Source organism: Dromiciops gliroides, chromosome 2 (assembly GCF_019393635.1).
Source record: "Dromiciops gliroides isolate mDroGli1 chromosome 2, mDroGli1.pri, whole genome shotgun sequence".
In the NCBI taxonomy this organism is placed as follows: Eukaryota; Metazoa; Chordata; class Mammalia; order Microbiotheria; family Microbiotheriidae; genus Dromiciops; species Dromiciops gliroides.
Window position 1 is genome coordinate 654,508,653 of NC_057862.1, and position 22,163 is coordinate 654,530,815.

General features: G+C 41.5%; 1 protein-coding gene across 4 annotated transcripts; it reads right to left on the reverse strand.

The window, feature by feature from the left end:
• Positions 1 to 680: 680 nt before the first annotated feature.
• IST1 (IST1 factor associated with ESCRT-III) lies at positions 681 to 21,228 on the reverse strand. Of its 4 annotated transcripts, none has more exons than XM_043981686.1 (10): positions 21,105 to 21,228; positions 9,585 to 9,684; positions 7,783 to 7,963; positions 7,293 to 7,380; positions 6,912 to 6,995; positions 5,897 to 6,007; positions 5,008 to 5,217; positions 4,343 to 4,435; positions 3,322 to 3,328; positions 681 to 1,148 (listed from the first exon to the last, which is right to left on the reverse strand). In XM_043981686.1, the coding sequence occupies exons 2-10, from the start codon at positions 9,670 to 9,672 to the stop codon at positions 949 to 951; spliced, it is 1,062 nt and encodes a 353-aa protein (XP_043837621.1). In that variant the 5' UTR covers positions 9,673 to 9,684; positions 21,105 to 21,228; the 3' UTR covers positions 681 to 948. The 4 variants fall into 4 exon arrangements, with proteins under 4 accessions (XP_043837621.1, XP_043837619.1, XP_043837620.1 ...); XM_043981684.1 differs by having other exon boundaries at positions 3,322 to 3,370; XM_043981685.1 differs by having other exon boundaries at positions 3,322 to 3,370; positions 20,988 to 21,118.
• Between the last annotated feature and the right edge of the window lie 935 nt (positions 21,229 to 22,163).

Consider the following 22,163-nt stretch of genomic DNA (forward strand, 5'->3'; position numbering starts at 1 on the left):
TCATCTTTAAGTATTCAAACAACAGCAGATTCCCCTTATTCGCAATGGACTTGCCTGCTCACTCACTAAGACAGATTTGAATGCTTGTATTAAGACAGCCAGAACCCTCAATGAGGCATTTTCTGCCTCACCTATAAACTGTCATTCAGGTGCCAGTGTTACACTCAAGAAGAAAAGACAAACGACTTTCAACAGAATGTGCTATGGGGAAAAGCAGGAAACCTTGGCACTGATTCCTCATGAAAGAGAAACTCATCACTCAAACTAAAGTGGTAAAAGGCCACCGAGGGCTCCCTGAGAATCCAGCACAACTAAGAGAAGCCATGAACTTTCCAGAAAATCTGTGCAACTGGATCCAGGTGCAAGAGCATCCCGTAGCCAGGAGTAGTATATATGCAACGAAACTGCCCAGCTTCCAGCAACTTTTGCTGCAGTTCCCATGTCTTCTCCTCCACTTCTATCTGATGAAGTAAGAAATACTCGCCTTGCCCCTTCTTACCCTAGTCCCTTTACAAAGGGGTTTCTGAGTTTGGGTCCCAGGCCTAGGGATAAAAAGCCTCATTCCCCTCTTTCCCATGGTCCAGCAAACCTTGACTCTCCCACAGTGTATTCCCTTGCCTTTTGTTCCCCTATGGAGTTGCTTCAATTATAACAGCCAAGGACAAAATCTGTAATCACACTAACAGGGGATGGAAAAAGTGTATTTGAAGGAACAACCCACACCTGCAGGAGTCGTTCCTCTATTGTTCTTGTAGGATCCCCAATAGTTAGCCTCCTGAAGTCATGAAGAGCTGGAAAGCAGCAAAATTTGGTACAGCAGGAAGAGAGTTGAAGAGGAAGAGAGCATTCGTTAATACAGGAAACAGAATTCTATGGGAATCTTCATTACAAGAAGAGAGCTGTTCAGTCCCAACTCCCAAATCCTGGAGTGGTACAGTCAAAGAAGGTCTATGTTTTCTTTTTCAGCTCTTCAAATCTCCGGGAGATATCATCAAAGTCAATATCCTCAGATGCTGAGGTGTTGGCACCAGCAGATGTGGTTGGTAGTGTATCGGGGACAGATGGCAATTCAGGCAAAACAAAGTTGTCAAAGGTATCTGTAGTTTTCAAGGAGGGTCTTGCAGGAGCTTCTGGCTTGGGGCCAGGACCTAATTAATTACAATAAGCAAAGCATTACAAATGCCTGATAAGCTTTCTATTTATAGAATTAAAGAATGTTCAAACTAGAAATGATCAACTGACTTAATGCTCATTAAAAAAAAAAATAAGGAAACCAAGGCCCAGAGAAGTGACTTGCAGAAGTAAGAACCCAGTTTCTTGAGTCCCAACCTAGTGTTTTTTCTATATTATCCTGCTTCAAAAGCCCAGCGTTTGAATCTTCCATATAGATTAAAGATTTCATTTCTGTGTTCCCTAAAAACGTACAGCCACCTTGTATCCAAAATGCTTAATTTCATTAAAACATATGTGGAAACATGCTTCATATAGCTATGATTTATCAGTGTGTCTAGTCGCTTCTCCCATCAACAAAAATGGTAACTCCACAACTTGGTAACTGGTCTTCAAAAGCCATCATGGCCCAAAAATCCATCACTTTGTGGCCAGATAAGCCCCTCTAACCTTAGCTAAGATGGTTTTCGGACAATAGACATACTCAGTCCAGCCCATCCCCAAGTCCATTAGGGAATATGCTTTTTATAAAAACACAGAAAAATGTAATCCTATGTTAAATGCTTCAGAGTAATAATAACTAACAATAATTTTTCTGGTTATGGTCTAATTCTATTTGGGGGTTTCCTTTTGTAAATGAGGAAAGGAATGGATTTAAAGGAAGGTCAAAGTCTGGTATGACAGCCAGAAAATGGGATTTATATTCATATTTCTCTTCTGCATAGGTCAAATCACCACATGGCAGATTTCAAAGGGCTCCACTAGAATATTGTTGTGACAAATGCTGCTATGTATCAACTAGGACTTGGAAATCTTTTTTATTTTATGAAAATATTTAAGTTTAACTAGACTGATTTTTCAGACAAGAGACATACATAGATATACCTGTAAGCCTGTATGGAGGAAATTTCCTTCATTTAAAATTTTAATATGGGAATTATTAAAATCCTTGAGGGAAATGATACTAATTGGGTTCTTTTCGGGGGGGGGGGGGGGGGGGGGCGCGCGGCGATGAGGGTTAAGTGACTTACTTTCCCTGAGTCACATAAGCTAGTAAGTGTCAAATGTCTGAGGCTGGATTTGACCTCAGGTCCTCCTGAATCCATGGCCAGTGGATTTTTATCCACTTCACCACCTAGCTTCCTGTGTTCTTTTTTTAAGAAGTATTTCCCACTCCCCCCCCCAATTCTAATTATGTTCTGAGTTTAATTGGAGTTTAAAACTTTCCTTTGGCAAATCCTAAATTTGGTGTCACTTTTCTTTGGCTTTAGTCGAGAATGTTGTTAAAGGAGTTGTTACTTAGGTGGACCAGATGATTTCTAAAGTTCCCTTATAATTGTGACATTTGGTGATGTTGCGTTTGCTGCTAAGTATCTGACCTCTCAGAAATAGAACAGCATATGTAATGGGGAAAGAGCTGACTCTGAACTACAAAAGGCCTGGGTTCAAGTCTGTTATTGACACATACTGGATAGATGACCCTAGATAGGTTCAGGGCTCTAAATCAATCCTAAAACTTTCACTTGCAAAAAAGGTTCTCATTGACACGGGGGAGGGAACTTCTTTACTGGAAGTTCCCTATAAAATGAAGAGCCCCAGACTCTCCCCAACCCCCTCCCAAAAAAAGAGCTCATAGAAAAACCCTGACAATTATACCTTCATTTTAACTACACTGCTACTAACTGTAAAAATGGTCAAATTTTTAAAATGATAATCCTAGTCTGGAATTTCTCAGTCAATATTTCTGTTGGGGGTGGGGATTCTTCTGTAAATTTTCTCCCTGCAAAATAGTTTCCAAATCAGATTTTGTTATTTTGAGGGTTTTTTCATATCCAAGTCTTTGAAAGAAAAAAAAAATTCCATCGGGAAGCAATGATCCAGAAATCCTCAAGTCCTCGGTTCCTCAGTCAAACAATCACAATTTATTGAGTGTGTGCCCAGCCCTATATGCTAGGGGTTAACTGTGGTACATCTGTATAGAGCTTAAAGGGAAGAACACAAAGTACTTTCCTCACATGTCTGTGAGGTCAGTATGACAAGTATTATTTGAGAAACATTTGTGATGATGACTAATATAAAAACACAAGACCTCAATAAACATTCAAGGTTCGGGGACAAAATGAGTGAGAAATGCTACTTTACTATACTTACCAACAACCTGTGCAGAAGGAACATTCTTATCAGCATTAACATCATCAACCTGAAACACAGAAAAGGTTACTGGGCAGGGAAAATTACACCGAGTTAAGCTGCTCACAACAGACAAAAGCCTCTTAAGCCCTCAAAGAAGCTGAGCTACAGACCCACAGAAACCTTCTGCTGTCCTTCCCCCAGTTAAACTCGTTCAACTAAGAGAAAAGCAGAAACCCAGAAAATCCTCAGCCTGACAGCCTTTCCAGGGTTCCATCCCTCCATGCCAGGCTAGAGGTTCTATGTTACTGAAGACAGAGGAAACTCTCCCCAGACAATCAAAGGCAATTTTCCAGAACGTGCACTGGCCAAAGCCCAAGAAAAAACTGCTAGAAACAAGAAGGGGAAATCCCAACCTGGGATGTACCAATCACAGAGGAAAAAGAGCCAGAAAAGGAGCCATGCAGGCCTAGGAGCAGGCAGTGATTCATTCATACTGCATGTCCCTTTAAGGATTCCTCAACACAGGAACCAAGTTGTTGAGGGTTGTTTTTTTTTCCCTGCTATAACACAATTTGGGAGAAACATGCTTCAAATCACTATCAATGGACATGGGGTGAGCAAAAAGCCAGGAGACAATCTGTTTCAAGTGTGCTACAGCTGCTTGATGCTCTAAGAGCTGTCCCTTTATGTGGCTTCTAAGAAGATAAATAAGTGATACGGAGCGTTTCAACTCTACAACTAAACATCATCGGGTACACATACTTTTCTGTCTGTCTGATCCAAAGAAATGGTTGGTTCTAACTGCATCTGACTTGGTCTTTCTTAGGAGTTTACAGTGACCCTGTCCTCCTGTTCCTAGATCAAGCATAGAGAGACACCACTTCCCAGCAGGGATGAAGCAGGACCAAAGTGACAAAGCAGAAACTATGTTAGTACTAGGGGCTGAATGAAACGGTGCCTTCCCTGTGATAATTACTCTGCCCTCTTCATGAGATTCTCTCTGCAGCTGCTGCTTATAAAAGGAGGCTCAGGCACTTACAGATTCATATGTTGGGGGAGTTGCTGGTATCTGAGGTGGATGGATATTGGGGAAGGGCTGATAAGTCCCAATTGGCAATCCACTGAAATCCGACTGTAAGAGGAGAAAAGCATCATCATCGGTACAGTACTGGCCTCAGTCTGCAACCAGGAAAGGCTTCATGTGTGGGTCAAAAACATAACAAATCAGGGGCCCGATTGGAAAAAATACCTAAACGGCCCTAAAGACATAAGCATGAGGCCTCAACTCCAAATCACTGAATCTAACACACAGGGAAGTTGCTACATCCTCCCCGGCTCTCATGTCCAAGTCCTTCTCCCCTTCAGCAGCCCTTCTCTGCAGAAGTTTTCTTGAGGACTTGTTGCCAACCACATGGGAAATAGCTACGAAGTCCCTCCACAATGGGACCCAAGGACGGTTGGGAGACATATAAGACAGACTTCTTTTGTCAGTATTCCCTATGTTTTACTGCTTCATGATATACAACTGAGCCAAGAGATAGCCCCTTAATCAAAATGGTAAATCTTGTTTTCCTAAGTTTACACTAGACTTAGTACCAGACATTTTTGCTTCTTCAGTCTTCAGCTGCAGACTGTCGACATTTGACAACATCCCATTCTATTCTCAAGACTTTATGCCAAAAGGTCATACACATATATACTTACCGGTCCTTTTGGAGGTGGATATGAGAAAGGAGAACCTGGTGATGGCATGGGCATGGGCATGGGCATAGGCATGGGCATTGTTCCATCAGGACCAACTGGTGCTGTGAATCCACCACCACCTCCTCCGCCCCTTCCATGCCCACCTTTTTTCACATCTTCTGTGAATCCAACATCAATAAGATCTGTGTCAACTCCAGGAGGAGCTTCCGCCTAAGGAAAGAGCAGAATCAATATAATGACACTATCGTCCCAGAAAGCTTGGAGGTTATCTCACAATCCACGAGCGTTATGAATTTCTCAATGTCTATCCACGTTTAAGAGTCAGAAAGGATAGCTATGTTAAGATGATAATTCTACCTAAGATTTGCACTACTTCATAATTTTTAAAGGTTTCTTTGGCCATTTACTTCACTTGAGCTGCACAACACTGAGACAGGCAAGAATAGTAACTATCATACAAAGCAGCAGCTCAGTGGCTCGGTGGCTCGGTGGCTCAGTGGATAGTGTCGAAGTCAGAAAAGCCCAAGGTAAAACACCTTCACCGGGGTGAAGGCCTCAGACAATGACCAATGGGTGGCCTTAGGCAAATCACTTAGCCTCTGTCTGCTCCAGTCTCCTCATCTCTAAATGGGGGTAATAACGGCAGCTACCTCCTAGGATTGCTGTGAGGATCAAATGAAATAACATTTGTCAAGTGCTCTGCCAACCTCCATGTGCTACATAGCTACTGCTGCTACTATTCCCACAGACCACTGGTCTCTGCAAAAGCAGAGGTTTAACCCCTACGTGCATTACAAGTCATCCAATGGAATAGAGTCACTTGGAGAAAATGGTCCTACTCAGAGACCCTCACCCTCCTCTGTACCTTGAATGGATCTACAGTACTCACCATGACAACAGAGTCAGGCTCATAAGGAACATTGTAATTTTTGGCTATTTCAATCAGGTATCTCTCTACCAGAATTTTGGGTGGAGCCTCCACACTCAATTTGTGCATTAGCTGGGGAAAAATTTAAAAAAAAAACACATAGAAATTACTTGGGAAACATGTATGCACATTTTCATTCCAAGATACCTATGACTATGCTAGTACAAAAAGTGTTTGGTGTTCATTACAAAGTTGGTAGGAACCACCAATCAATCAATGAGTTAGTTGTTCTTTGTCTTTTCAGTTTATAATTGAAAAATGGGCAAAGTGAAGAGAAATTATTTTCCTAAAGTCACGAGTTAAGTTAGTAGCAGAGCTGGTATTAGCATTTTCCCTGGGCACATGGAGTAACATCTGTCTCCCAAGAACCATTCCATTTTTGTCCATGTATTCTCAATGACTAGACCCTTACTGGCACATAGTAGGCCCTTAAAAGATGCTGGCTGCTTCACCCATCTGGGGAAAAGTAAAGTATGTAAGTTGCTGACACACTTGGATCAGTTTCCTCCTCCACTAGTCCCTCTCCAATCAGTTAGTTAAGTTAGTACAAGTCAGCTCCTTGGGGACAGGGATGATGTCATTTTCCTCTTTGTAGCTCCAGTGTGTACTACAGTGGTCTGTCCACAGTGGGTGTTTCAAGAGGTTATTAAATAAATGTTGAATACAGTGATAAATAAAATAGGTGAGCATTTTAGGGTTAGGATCAAATAACAAACCACCAAAGTCATAGCCCACCAAATATCACTGCCCAGAAAAAGCTAAGGGATGGAATGACTGAACTGTCAACCCACTATCAACAACTGTCAAGCCCAAACTGCCCCCGCCCCCTTCTCCTTCCCTCCTTTTCTACAATAAAATGTGGAACTCTACATTAATTTAGGCTTACGGGGGACCCTATTAAAATCCTAGCAGGCAAAAAGTATCCCCTGCCCACCTTGCTTGTTTTATTTTTATTTTTCACAAGTATGCTCATTACCCTGTCATTCACAGTTCCAATCTGGTTGGTCCTACATAGCTTTCCATATTCCTTGCTATACTTGGCACAAAGCTGATCTGCAACCTAGAGAAAATAAGAGAACATTGAAAAGATGCAGAAAAGATTCTGAACAATTGGGGAAAAGAACAACTCATTTTCTTCTCTACTCCGTTCTAAACATTCTACCAATCTGTGAATAAGGTCTTAAGAATGTTTTTTCAGAAATAGTATGACAAAAAAAAAACACAACTTCCCTCCCACTCTAAAAAAAAGAAAAAAACCCTGTAATAATCCACAACCACACATATGAACTAAACCCAGGCAGTCAGCACCTAGATGGTTGTCTTCATTACAAAAGTTACTGAAATTAACTGTACTTACTATTTTCAGCTCAGCCACTTCAGACTGAAGTCGAGGCGCAGCCCAGATCAATGTGGACACAGATTCAGCCAGACCAGAATCGAGTTCTCTAAGAAAATGTAAAAATGAAAAAACCCCAGTAACTCAGTGATCTAAACTTTGAAACTTCACTCTCTTCTGTTTCTTAAGAATGCCCTAGTTTTGGGGCCAGCTAGGTGGTGCCACGGATAGAGCACCAGCCCTGGAATCAGGAGTAACTGAGTTCAAATCCAGCCTCAGACACTTAACATTTACTAGCTGTGTGACACTGGGCAAGTCACTTAACGCCAATTGCCTCACTTAATTTAAAAAAAAAAAAAAGAATGCCCTAGTTTTGCCTACTTCAGCCTGGATCAGTCTATAAGACTACAAATAAAAGATAATAACATCATGCCAGCTTCCCCACATAACCACACAAGACAAAACCCATTCGCCCATTCCTGCCAAAATCCCAGTGCTTAGTATGTCTTACTTCATAGACTGGATCAGGCCAAATCGGGCTAAGAGTAAGTCACAGTAGAGTTCTAATATCTCCATGGCTTCAACAAGGTAATCTTCTCGAATGATATGCTCCACACGGATCCGAGCCCGTTCATCTTTCCCAGCTGCTAGATAATCTGCGATCTCCTTCCTTGCCTTCTGGGCTAGTTCCGCTGCAACATAAACCATATATATTCTTTACACATTGATAACAAACTTTTCTATCATAAGGAAGAGGTCCTGCCTCTAGCTGTCTATGCTATAAAATTCCGAACAGAAGACCTGCAGAAAAGTCATTTTTCTAGGTTAGCTCAACACTCCCAAAAAGCTTACTTAAGGTTTTTCATTTATCCCTTTTCTTTAGTAAGATTACTTTTTTTTAATCTTTTCTTCATTTATTTTGCATGGTAATATTGAGTTGTTTGAATTCTGTGTGCTCACGAACAAAAATTAAGTTAACAGATTTACAAAACAATAATCTTTGCCATAGCTAAAGTACAATAATACTGTCAATGAGTATCACATGCACTTGGATTGCTATCCATTAAGATCCAAAATTTGACTCATTAGTATCTAGTGAAGAAAGGTTACCCCAACTTACATTAAGAAAATTGTGAATAAAGGAGGAATAAATGAGGGCAATAGAGATAACTAACAGGAAAAATTCAATACCACTAAAATTGATTTTTTTTTTTTTTGCAGAGCAATGGGGTTTAAGTGACTTGCCCAGGGTCACACAGCTAGTAAGTGTCTGAGGCTGGGTTTGAACTCAGGGCTAGTGCCTTATCCATTGTGCCACCTAGCTGCCCCCTAAAATTGATTTTTAAAAAATCAACATAATTATTTAAGAGTTATAAATGGAAAGGTTTATTTATATTGTACATGCCAGTGATCTCCCTGTATAGGTGGAAAGTGAAGGGAAAGGGTGAATAGGAAAAGAAGAGAAAATAAGGGAGAATGGGAATATGAAAAAGATGATGCTTTAAAGTGATTTTCTTGAACTTAAACCAAAAGAGTAACTTTCTAGTGTCAAATAATTCTAAACTCTGTCACAAGCGTTAACATTAGAAAAGGGACTAATCCTATGAGCTTCAGACTTCACATGCACTTGAATTTCCAATCACTACATTAGCATATTTTACATTTACTTGATAGAAACCTTTGCATTAGTAAGATTACTTTTGATAACAACAATAATAGTAAGTATTTCTTTTCATACAGACACACACCTTTAAGGTTTTTAAGCATTTTATCAATATCTGATTTTATTTTCACAACAGCCCCATTTTGCAGATGAGGAAACTGAGATGGATACAAGTTAAGTGACTTGCCCAGGATCATACTAGTGTCTACAGCTGGATTTAAATTCAGGTCTTCCAGACTTCAGGCCTACCCTCTAGATGCAGCTGCCTCTAAGGAACTAGAACTAGATACAGTGTGAATCTCCGGTCTGGGGAAGAACTTGGGAGTCCTGTAATCCATTTTGGTCTCTGTCCAGGACCTAGCACAGGACCCAGCACATACACAGCAAATAGGCATTTGCTTGTTGTTTGGTTGACTGCTTTTTAAAAAAATGCTATGTTTTAAGTTGTCTTTGTTGTTCATTCATACAATCTAAAACTCAAAGAGATTCAGTAACACACCTAATACATTTGTTACACATTTCTTATATTTCTCTAATATCAAAACCTGCAAGCAAAATGACTGGGGTGCCTATCTGAAGAGCACAGCCAGGACCCACTGACAAACTTGGGAAAGGGGAAATCAAAGGAAATGCCGCGCCAAAGTACTCACTTTTCTTCTTCTCTAGCAGTTTGAGGCGATTTATCACCAGGCGCAAGTTGACTCTTAAGCGTTCAGCCTTGAACCCAGAGCCCAGCATGATTTATATTTCCTGTAGAGAGAATACAAGAGTTATAAGAAGTTACTTTTAGAGGTTGGCTGCCTGGTCAGAAAGTCGAATACTAGTTAAAATAATTACAAACTGACTCACAAAATTAAAGAACTTTACATTTTACAGTGAAATTAAAGCTCAAGACCATCCATCAAGTTAAAAGCAGAGGTGGGAACAGAAGCCAAGGCTACTAGAGCTTTGAGTCTACTGCTTGTCCCGAGGGTACACTGCCTCCAGAAAGATTATAGGTAGACTGATTTTAACACAATAATGGACAGTCAAAAATTAATACTTTTTTCAATACACAATTGCTCCAATTCAATTTTTATGTCAAGAAGTTATATATAAAAAGGCTATCGACACATCATTAAGGTAAAAATTTTGGCTAAGGTTATGTTTATGGTGTCTACTGTAACAGAACATGTCACAGGCTGTATCTATATCTTCTATGTTTCCTACTGTCATATCTGAAATGTTATTTGATGATACATTATACTAATAATAACAAGGGTTGTTGGTCACACTCATGTTTTATATAAGCCTATTGAGTGTGTGTACAAAGGGGGAGACAAGGAAAAAGGTGCCACTTCTGTTCAGACCAATAAGGTAAATGCAGGACATTTTAAAAAGATTTTCTGAAAGCTTTGTTTTGGGTTGCTATAGATAATTATGATGATTTATTCCAATGACAGGTAACCAAGCCCCATTCCCCTCCATCCTGCAAAAAAAGGAAAGCCCATGCAAATCCCATTTTGTCTAACTACAGAATATTAAAAAAGATAGGCAAAGTGAGAATTAACCACACAAACTAACAAAAGCTACCAGACTTCAGAGAAAGAACATAATCATCAAGATTAGAACACTGGGGGCAGCTAGGTGGCACAGTGGATAGAGCACGGGCCCTGGATTCAGGAGGATCTGAGTTCAAATTCGGCCTCAGACACTTAACACTTACTAGCTGTGTGACCCTGGGCAAGTCCCTTAACCCTGACTGCCTTGCCAAAAAAAAAATAATAAATGAATAATAAAAGGGAGACAGTCCCTGGGCTCAAAAGAGCTCCAATTCTACCAGGAAGAGAAAACATGCTTACATAGAATACAGGTGTTTTCTAAATTATTGGGGCTAGACTGTACTTTATAAAATTATTACTACTACGTATTAATGGCTATTTCTATGATAATGGCTATTGCATTCTTTATGGCAGTAAGTATTTACTATTAATTAATACTGAATATTAGTAAAGGATTGACCACGTGGCAGTAACACAAGCAGAAAAGCCCCAGCACCATGTTGTCTCTCAGTGAGCATGTAGCCTACCAACTTACACTGTCCTAAGAGCTCGAACCCAGACCCATGCCTTCCCAGATTTCTCTGAAAACTGTCTCTTTCATCATATCAGCTAGTATGCTATTACATTCATGTAACAGAAGTTATACGGTTATTCTCCAGGTGATGTGCATCATCTTACTTTCCAGTTCTTTGCCATGAAAAAAAAGCTGTATTCTTGTATAAATCAATCCTTTTCCACTTTGAGGTATATGCCTAGTAATGGTATCGCTGGGTCAAAGGGTATACATAGCTGAATGACTTTTGGGGCAGTTCTAAACTGCTTTCCAGGACAGCCAACCAATTTATAGCTCCCCAACAATGGATTCCTATACCTGCTGATGTGATCATTTTTGATCACATTTTTGATCAACCTATACCACTAAGTGAATTCAATCTATTAAGGGGAACACCCTAATCAAAGATCTAGTCACAAAGATTAGTCTCTGGTAGAGAAGTGACTGCCTGATATAACATAACCCTAAGAGGTCAATAACAGAAAGAAATATGTGACATATAAAATATTTAAGTACAATGTGGTGGTCAAAAAAAACCCTCAACAACCTGAAAACCAACAGTGTCCACTGGTTGGGAAATGGTTGAACAAACTGTGGTATAGGAACATGATGGAATATTACTGTGTTTGAGGGGCAGCTAGGTAAAGCAGTGGATAGCTCTGGAGTCAGGAGGACCTGAGTTCCAATCCAGCCTCAGACACTTGACACTTACTAGCTGGGTGACCCTGGGCAAGTCACTTAACCCTGACTGCCTCACAAAAAAAATAAAATAAAATATTACTGTGCTTGCAAGAATATAAAGAATTCAGAGGGAAATGGCAAGCTTTATATGAAAGGAGACAGTGAGGAAAACAGAACCAAAAGAACAATATGCACTATGATGAGTATAATAAGAGAAATGATAAACCTCAAAAGCAGTGAGTTCTGCTAAACCAGAATGACCACTCTAGAAAACTGATAGGAAAAAACAGTCTCCTCTAAGGCTGGGGGGGGGGGGGGCCAACATGACACACAACAGGGACAAGCTAACCATAAAAAGACTGCCTTATGTATACAATGTCAGTCACCATCATGGGGAGAGGTGGTCTGCTTACATGTTTTTGTTGACCCTACTGTAAAAACAAAAGGCATTACCCCCCAAAAGCTTATTCACCAGCCTTTCCTGGATGTCTAAAGTTTTCACTGCTAAAACTTTAGGTAAAAGTATTATCAAGACTCCACCAAAATGTAAATAATACCTAAATAATCTATTACAATTTTAAGATTCCTTTATCAGAGAACTAGACTCTGAGAAAATGAAATCATCAGAATTTTGATGGAGGTAAGTAGGTCAGAAAGATCCAGAATATAGGTTACCTCTAAAATATAAAAAACCATTAAGAAGTTAGTGGTAACTCCCAGTCAAAGGATATAAACAGAGAATTTTAAAGAGAGAAACCAAATTATTACTAACCACTTGAAAAACAGTCTTATTAGTTAAAATAACTCTAAGATGCTACCTCAAACCTTTCAAATGGGAAAAAATAATTTAAAGCAATCATATTCAATGTCAGCTGGTTGTGAAGAATTGTGTACACTCTAAAACTGCCATCACCCTAGTGCAGGCCTCGTCACCTCGTACCTGAATTACTGCAGTAGCCTGCTGGTCTGCCTGCTTCAAGGTTTCTCTGCACTGCAGTCCACCCTCCATTCAGCTACCAAAGCTGATCTTCCTAAAAGTGACCAGGTCACTTCCCTACTCAGTAAACTCCAGTGGCTCCCTATGGCCTCCAGCATCAAATACAAAAACCCTCTGGCATTCAAGCCCCTCCATAACATAGTTCTCCCTGCTTTTCCAGTCTTCTTACAAGTTACATGCTGCCACTACGCTTTGGTCTTGTGACACTGGCCTCCTCGTTGTTTCACAAACAGCTTTGGTCATTTTCTCTGGCTGTTTCCTATGCCTGGAATGTTCCTGTTCCTCACTGCAGACTCCTGGCTTCCTTTGAGGCCCGGCTAAAATCCCACTTTCTACAGGAAGCCTTTCCCAACTCCTCTTAATCCCGGTGCCTCACCTCTGTTAATTATCTCTTATTTATCCTGTGTGGTAAAAATTATTATTGGCGTTTTAGCTGACTCGTTTGGGAGGGGCCACACCTGGCCCACCCTGAAGTTACATATGCTACTAAGGTCGGAAGGAGAATTCTCCATAGGCAGTTTTTGAAGGACCTTCCCTTTTGGGGGAGGAAAGATTGAACGCTCCCTGAAGGGAAGCAGAGGTTCTTCCAGAACTCAAGCTCTCTCTCTCTCTCTCTCTCACTCTCTGGCCTCTCCCCTTCCGGCAGCGCGAACAACTGTAGACTTTCCAGGTTTTGGTGAGTGAACAACAGAGAACCCCAATTTCCTTTGAATTAGCTTAATTGAAAACGATCTGGGGACTGCATAGGCTAAATTTAGAGTTAAGAGTATTTATCTGTATTTTTTTCCTATTTCCTTATCTTTGATTTTTATTAGTTTCACCTTTGCTGTTTAATTAATTCCCAAGTAATAAAATCTGATCCTTTTGTGAATTAAATCTGTAAGGCTCCTTTCTTCTTGGCCTAGGAGAAATATCTAAAAAGGGCAGTTCAGAGGGGAGGATGAACCTAAAGGTCCCTCATATTTCCGGGACCCCAATATTCTGGTGAGTCACCCAATTAACACTCCGTATATCAAATTCTGTCCCTCACATCTGCATGTAGCTAGTTTGCACCAATTTGGTTGATTGTAATCTCCCCCATTTAATTAAGATCTCCTCCAAGGCAGGGACTGTTTTAATTTAAATGTAACTGAATAAATAATAGTAAGCAATCACTTCAGAAACATTACCTATACTTTCCTCCTTTACTCCAAATTGAGCAGTTGAAGTTGCCCTAATTACCAATGGCATTCTGCCTTTCCATAAAATCATTATCCCTTTCTCTCTTTAGCTTAACACAGCTTCCTACCTGCCTGCCTTAAAAAGTGCCCAGATGCCCCCCACCAACCCACCCAACCTTCATAGACACACAAAAAATTCTGCACTTAACCTACTCCCCTCTTATGTTATTCCCCTATCACACCCTCTCCCTTTCACAGTGCCTATCACACAGTAAGCACTTAATAAATGCTTATTGACTTGACTTTGCAGCCAATCTCCCAGAAAAAGTTGCCTATATTCATTGCCTTTTTTAGGCCTTCCACCACTTCTCAATCCATTCTAATTGTGAGAAATCATTATTAACAACTGATATCTTAGAGAGATTTCCCTCTTTTTTTTACAAAAGTCCTTCAGTTTTTCCAGAAAGACTGGATTGTACTTAACTCTCTTCACCTTGGTCAGTTCCCACCCAAACATGCAAGGAATTTAATCTGTGTTCTACTCAAGCTTGGGTAGAAATACATCCTTTTATATAGATAGCAATTCTCCATCCAGGGATCACTCAGCCCACTCACTGAAAAGGGTATACATTCTCTGAATCGATAGCCTAAAATTATAGGTAGACTGGTATAGTCCTTCATTTTAATATAGCCTACAACCAATTAGATTTGATTGCTGTTTAATGAACCACCTGCTGTTTCAAGGGTATATAAGCTGTGAGCCCCATGATAGTCTTTGGGGAGACAGCCAAATGGCCATCCTTTCATTACCTACTGGCTTTATTAATAAAATGATTAAATTACCCAGAAATTAGGTCTCTCAAATTTTTAATCGTAACATAACGTGGCTTCTGTACCCAACCCAGATTGAAATCCTTCTCTCCAAGGTCACTAAAGATCCTTTTACTGCAATATCTAATGGCATTTCTTTATCTTCATCATTCTTAATCTCTCTGCAGCCCTTCTTCTAAATTCTCTTTCATCCTAGTGTTATTATGACATCCAGTTGATTGTCAGTCACACTGGAAAAACCATCTGTGTCCCACCTTGCCAGCAGCTCCCACAGGTTAATTTCTAAGCTGTTGTTGTTTGGTCCTTCCTTCTTGAAGAGGACCATGACATCAGGGTGATGGCTTATAATGAACTGGATTTAAGTGAGGCAGGGCTGTGCAAAGTCACTAGCCTCAGTCTCCTCCAGAGCTATCTGAGTCCAATGGAAAGATATAGATCAGGATGAGTAGAGATGGCCCTGGATGTCTGAGGCAACTGGGATTAAGTGACTTGCCCAGGGTCACACAGCCAGTAAGTGTCTGAGGCCAGATTTGAACTCTGGTCCTCCTGATTTATGGGCCAGGGGTTTATCTACTCTGGGTCACCTAAGTAGCTGGCGTTCAGATTCTCATACATATTCAGCTCTCAACTCATTCAGGTCCTAAATCCTGCATTGCTATTCCATAAGCATCTCAAACTCGCTACGTCCAAAACAAAACTATCTCTCCCTAAAACCTCCTATTTCATCCTAACTCCCCTATTTCTGTCCAGGGTACCACCATTCTTGCAGTCAGCCATCAACCCAACTCATTCTCAGACACCCTTAAGTTCAATCCCTTTCCTCCATTCATACTATGACCACCCTTCCTGCCTACTGCCTGAACTATTAAGAAATAGCTTTCTAACTGTTCTTCCTATCCACTCTCCCTTTTCCAATCCACCCTCCACACAGGTGCCAAACTGAGACGCCCAAAGCACAGGTCTCAATGACTCCCTGTTTAGGATAAAATAAAAACTCCTCTGTTTGATGTCTACAGTGCTTCCTAATCTGGCTCCTGCATATTTTCCAGGTTGATTAAATATAACTCCCCCACAAACTCTCTGTTGCAGCCATGCTGTATATGCATATGTCCATGTGGTCTCCCACATTAGAATGAAAGCTTTCTGCAAGCACGGATGGTTTCATCTCTTGTCCCTGTATGCCCAGCACCCAAGACAGGGCCTGGCTAGCTTAGTGAATGAATCAAAGTTTTTAATAGAATATTTTAACAATCTCATGTAGAGAGTTTGGGATGCTTAGCTAATGTATACTGACCCCAAGATTTCCCTTGGAAGTAGCTTTTAAAAGTAACAACTGGATTATAGCTTGTTTTCCTGTGACCTGTTTCTTCCACCTAAAGCTAAAATGCTGGAAGGAAACTCAAGAAATTGAGTTCCTGTTAATCCAGTTTTTATTGTGTCATAAACACTGATAAATCCATTCTCACTGCTTACTAGCAGTAGTGGATGGAATGAGATTTACTTTGAGAATACTATCCAGAAATTGCTGTTTAATTACTGAATACACAAATACTGAATACTACAAATTACTGAATACTACAAATTGCTAAAGACATGAAATACAGAAAGGCATTCTTGGTTGAGCATTCATTCCTCTGTTATTCCAACAAAGACTCAGTGACCTGAGTGAGGTTGGTTAGGTAGAATTTATGGAAGGTTGGCTTTGGAAAATTCCATTTTCCTAAAACTCTGAGTAACATTCTCAAGAGAAACCTCCCTCAGGAACAAAGTTATTTACTTTTCATTTGCTATTTTAATCATTTATCAAATTAATATTATCCAACAACCTGTCATTTTATTTGTGATAGAAATGAACCAATGGGGAGAGGGGATAATGAACTAATGGTAATGGATTACAATTTAGTATGTTAACCTCATTCAAAGGATTCTGAAACCTGTGTTCTAACTTAATGAAGGAAGCAAAGGAGATACCTAATACTACACGAGATTATTCTGAATGAATCAAAAACAAAATTATGTATACGGCTTATATTCAGGATTATACAAATTCATGTTAATAAAATAGCAGCTGAAAAGCAGCTATAAATGAAATCATATAAATGTAAACATATACACATACATCTGTATTTACATAGATAATATGTAAGAGGCAAATGTTTGCCTTTTGGCTAATTACAGTACTTCCAGGAAATGTTATAACAATTAACTATTAATAACTATTATAGCTAATGAGTATTAATGTGCATTTTGGGGGCATCAATATGCTATGCTTATGTAGGTAATCTACTCTCTACATCCCATACTACGTCTTAAAGCTCCTCATAAATTTAGCAATGGAGGCAGCTAAATGTCGCAGTGGATAGAGCACCGGCCCTGGATTCAGGAGGACCTGAGTTCAAATCCGGCCTCAGACACTTGACACTTACTAGCTGAGTGACCCTGGGCAAGTCAATGACTCCTGGGCAAGTCACTTAACCCCAATTGCCTCACCTAAATAAATAAATAAATTTAGTGATGGAAACTAGAATTTAGAACATAACTTTAAAATGGAAAATTATCTTAGAGATCACTTATTCTCCCAAATTTTACAGACAAACTGAGAAAGATGAATCTATATTGTGTACAATTTTAAACAAGCTATCAGTATAAATTTGAAAAATAACTGGAAGAAAAAACATCAATGTGGATTGTCAACATTTCCTATGGAAGTTTAACCATTAAAAATCAACTGCCAGGGCAGTTAGGTGGCACAGTGGATAAAACACTGGCCCTGAATTCAGGAGGACCTGAGTTCAAATCCAGCCTCAGACACTTGACACTTACTAGCTGTGTGACCCTGGGCAAGTCACTTAACCCCCAATGCCCGGCCAAAAAACAAAACAAATCAACTGCCACAATGAATTCAAAAGTGCCCAGAAAAATGGCTCAAGCAGCACATAACTGATCTCCTTTGCAAACAGAAAACCTTGGTAGGCACATGCAATGGTAGTTTAGAACACAAACTCATTTGAAAAACTTGATGGAAGAAGATAGTGGAAGATTCTAAGCATTACTGATCCATAAAATAGTCCTTAGGATAGCACCTGGCATAAAGCAAGTGCCACATATAATAATAGAGACGGGGGGGGGGGGGGGGGGGGGCAGCTATGTGGCGCAGTAGATAAAACACTGGCCCTGGATTCAGGAGGACCTGAGTTCAAATCTGGCCTCAGACACTTGACACTTACTAGCTGTGTGACCCTGGGCAAGTCACTTAACCCTCATTGCCCTACCAAAAAAAAAAAAAAAAGAAAAGAAAAAAAGAAAGAAAAAAGAATAATAGAGACTGTCAATTTTTAAAGAATTAGGATACAACAAAATAAACAACACAAATTATCCTGAGCTTTCTTTGGTGATTAAGAAGCCACCCTACAATATTCCTCAGGATAATCAATGTCATCTGATTTGAGGACGTGTTAATTACCAGACTTAACTAACAGAAATCTTGGTAACAGAATAGTTTACTCTTATACCACACCATAAACGACAATACAAACTTTGATGACCAAACCTTTTTTTTTTTTAATCATGAACCATGTGACATTCACATAATCAAGATTCAGTTTTTACATTATCTCCAAACAGACTCAGGTTGCAATTATTATGTTGGTCAAAATGAAAGATTTATGAGGACACCTGTGGCTGTTGTTGTTCAGTCATGTCTGACTATTCACAACCCCATAGTACTGTCCGTGGGGTTTTCTTGGCAAAGATACTGGAGTGGGTTTCCCATTTTCTCCTCCAGTAGACAGACAAATAGAGGTTAAGTGACTTGCCAAGGGTCACACAGCTAGTATCTAAGGCAGGATTTGAACTCAGGTCTCAGTCGTCAATTTATTGAGTCACCTAAGCTGCCTCCTGAGAGGTATATGATACAAACATTAAAAAAATACATCCTGCTGTCCAAGACAACTTTACAACTGCCATTATGGAAATCTAGGTGGAGCAATAAAGACTACAAACATACTTATCATGAACTTAGAACTTCCTTATTAAATAGTACTAAAATGAGTAGTTTTACTTCACTGTAAAGTATTCGCACAGCAAATTCTGTATACTCCTAATATAGACCTATATATAAAGCACACAATAATGGCTTGATCCAGTCTGTTTCAAAAGCAGCAGGACCCAAATTAAACATTGTTTTATGTCTAAAACCAGATTCAACTGGAAGAAAACTGAGTAACAGAGAAATACAATTCCCGATTCCATTGAAAACTTTAAAACTTTTAAAATTCAAAATGTTCTTAAAGCTAAGTAATTTTAAAATTGGTGTTTTATAACATTCTTCATTGAATTATTTTGTATATCTCTGATTATGTGCTATCTGCAATTCACCAAAAGCACTGCTATCAGAGGCTATGAGTACAGTGAAAATTAACCAAGTTTTCAAAAATTATGTGTTTATATTAAATCGTTAAAATATTGATTTATAAACACAGATGCCTTAAAAACACCACTGCTAAAAACAGCTCTAGATTTTACACCTTTAAAGAGAGCCAGCATGCATAAACACTACCTAAAATGAACTTACTTATTCAGTGTCATGTCAGCCAAGTGATTGAAAAATTATTATTTTATACGTCTAGGAAAATATTAATGAATTTACCTGGAGGACCAAAAGGACAAGAATCTCAAAGGAAACAATTTTTAAAAAGGAAACAAGTGCAGCTAGGTGGCGCAGTGGATAAAGCACCACCGCTGGATTCAGGAGGGACCTGAGTTCAAATCCAGCATGAGACACTTGACACTGTGTGACCCTGGACAAGTCACTTAACCTTCACTGTCCAAACAAAACAAAAAACCAATTATAAAAAAGAGAGAGAGAGAGCGAGAAGGACGAAAGAAAGGTGCCTAGCAGACCAGATCACAAACTATACTAATACAAAGGACAAACCCTCAGTCACAAACACTTGGGTTCAAGCCCTGCCTCTGCAGAATAGGGGCTGTCAGACCCAGGCCAAGTTCATTCCTCTTACAGACAAGGGTTCTTAACCATTTTTCATTATGGATCCCTTCTCAGATGTTTTTTAATGCACAAACCAAAATGCACAGGATGACATGGAAAACCAATTACATTGAAATATAATTACCAACATGATTTTTTTTTTAAAGTTTAAAAACCCCAAGTTAAGAACCTTTGCAAAGTTGCAAAGACAAGCCTGAATTGGTAAAGGGTGTTCATCCAAGAACACCCTTACCTATGAAATCACAGGCCCAGTCCCTGCCCTAACATGTTTTGAGAAGGGTAGTGGAGATTTCTATTTCGATACTAAATTTTTCCATCAACTGCTAAGTTTTTAAGTTTATGGTAAAAGAAAACAATTGAAAATGGACACTGACCCAACAGCGGTAATTTTAAGGATGAGGGGTTTTATTCGTACTGCACAGGGCATCGAACGATGCCCACAGAACAGAGCAGGGCGTCTTAACCTAGGGCGTATTAACTTCTCGGTGATGTATTTCAGTATAATGTATCTATCTGTATGTGTATTTCAGAAAAACCGGTTTCCTTTATAAGCTTAAGTAGTCCATTCCATGCTTTAAAACACGATTCTGAGGGACAGCTAAGTGGCGAAGTGGATAGAGCACCGGCCCTGGAGTCAGGAGTACCTGAGTTCAAATCCGGTCTCAGAAACTTAACACGTACTAGCTGTATGACCCTGGGCAAGTCACTTAACCCCAAATGTCTCACTTAAAAAAAAAAAACACGATTCTGAGAAGGAGTCCACGGGCTTCATCAGACTGTTGACCAAGGGATCCGTGGCACAAACAAGGTAAGGCTCGCCCCAACCTGAGTGGCCCGCAGTGGTATTCCGCCCCCTCCTCCTGGCAGGGCGTGAGGCCCACACCCCCGACCCGAGGCACTTAGTGATTTCTTCTCCAACCCCCCCAAGCCGTGGCAAGCCGGGCGAGGCCCACGCCCCGACTCGTGTAACGTAGTGTTTCTTTCCCAACCCCCCTACTCGTGGTTTAGCTTGTGCCCCTAGCGTCTCCCCTGCCCCTTTCCATCCCAGTGGGAAAGAAGCCCCTCGGTGGGGCACGCGTGGGCGCGTCTCCAGTGACCCGAGAGAGGCTGCCGCTGAAGAGGAAAACTCATCCCGAAACAAAGGCGCCCGGGCCTTTCTCTTCCGCGGATAAGGGTGAGGCTCCCCGGGAGCTCGGGCCCAACCCCGCCAAGCTTCAAGGCCGGTCGGACGGCCAGACGGACCGATGCCCGCATCCCTGGGCCGCCGCCGGCCCCGACTGACCTCGGCCCTGACCGCTCCCTCCCCGCAGGCCCCCGACTTCGGGGCCTCCTTTCTTCGTTGTCTCTGGGAACAACGGGAGGAGAGCGCAACGCTGCAGGCCCGGGACCGCACACTCACCGGCCCGACAGCGGACGGGAGACAGCGGCGGCAGCGGTGGGGACAGCGGCAGCGGGAGCCCAGGGTCCAAAATGGCGGCTCGCTCGGCCTCACAGTCCCACTGGCGCAAGCGGAAGGATCCGCGGGGGCGGGGTGGCCACGCCCCCTTTCGAAGGCTACATTACGCCCTTTCCAAGGGATATGCCACGCCCCACCGCCGGGGATAGGCCCCACTGCCTTTCGGGGATGGGCTGCACCCTAGCCGGAATAGGCCACGCCCTCTTCCGGAGATAGGCTGCGCCCTGGCCGCTTCCCGAAACCTACCGGCTCCCGAAGGCTCGAGGCTGCTTCCGGACTGATCCTAGCCTCCGAGCGGGGACTACTTCCCGCAGCGGAAGCCGCTCCACCTGAAGAGGGCGGAGAGTAAAGTAACGCGACCGGGTCACGCAGCCTGAGTCACCGGGGTGGGGACCCTATGAGCGGAGTGCGGAGGCGGCCGGTTAAAGGAACCCGGACCCCCACCTTTCTCCTAGAGTCAAAGGTCTAGATCTGTCAAGAATCTTAAAGGTCCAGAGTCCAACCTCCCCATTTTATAAAAGAGGAAACCGAAGTCCAGTGGGGTGAACTGATTTACCAGGGTTACTCAGCAGGAGAAGTCTTCCGCCCTCCATCCCCCGCAGGTTTCAGGGTTTTGATTCCCACCACAAATACACCCACCCACCCCACGACTGTGGTCATCTCTTCTCAGGCTCCGGGGTTGGGTAGGCGTTACCCCAGGCCTTTCTGCCCCACTCCCTTTCTTGGCCCCTCCCCCTCGCTTCCTCTTCTCACAAGTTCTCCCTTGGAGCTCTCGGTAACCTTGGTTACCTCAGAGCCCCACCCCAGCATCCTGGCGCCTGGTACCATCCCCTGCCCGCCCTGCCCAAGTCCCACTGCTGCCTAAGTGTTTGAGGGAAGGTTTGAACTTAGGTCTTCTGACTCCAGCAACTCTGTATCCATTTCACAACTTTGCTGCCCCAGCGCTGTCGGTCTCCTGTCAGTTCCGTAGAAATAGCACCGGACTTTATGATGTATTTCTAT

Coding starts and splice junctions, on each gene's coding strand:
- IST1 (XM_043981684.1), bottom strand. CDS start 9,672: ATGCTGGGCTCTGGGTTCAAGGCTGAACGCTTAAGAGTCAACTTGCGC. Junction 7,381..7,782: donor GGCCTGATCCAGTCTATGAA/GTAAGACATACT, acceptor ACATTTTCTTAG/AGAACTCGATTCTGGTCTGG. Junction 1,149..3,321: donor TCCTTCTGCACAGGTTGTTG/GTAAGTATAGTA, acceptor GTAATTAATTAG/GTCCTGGCCCCAAGCCAGAA.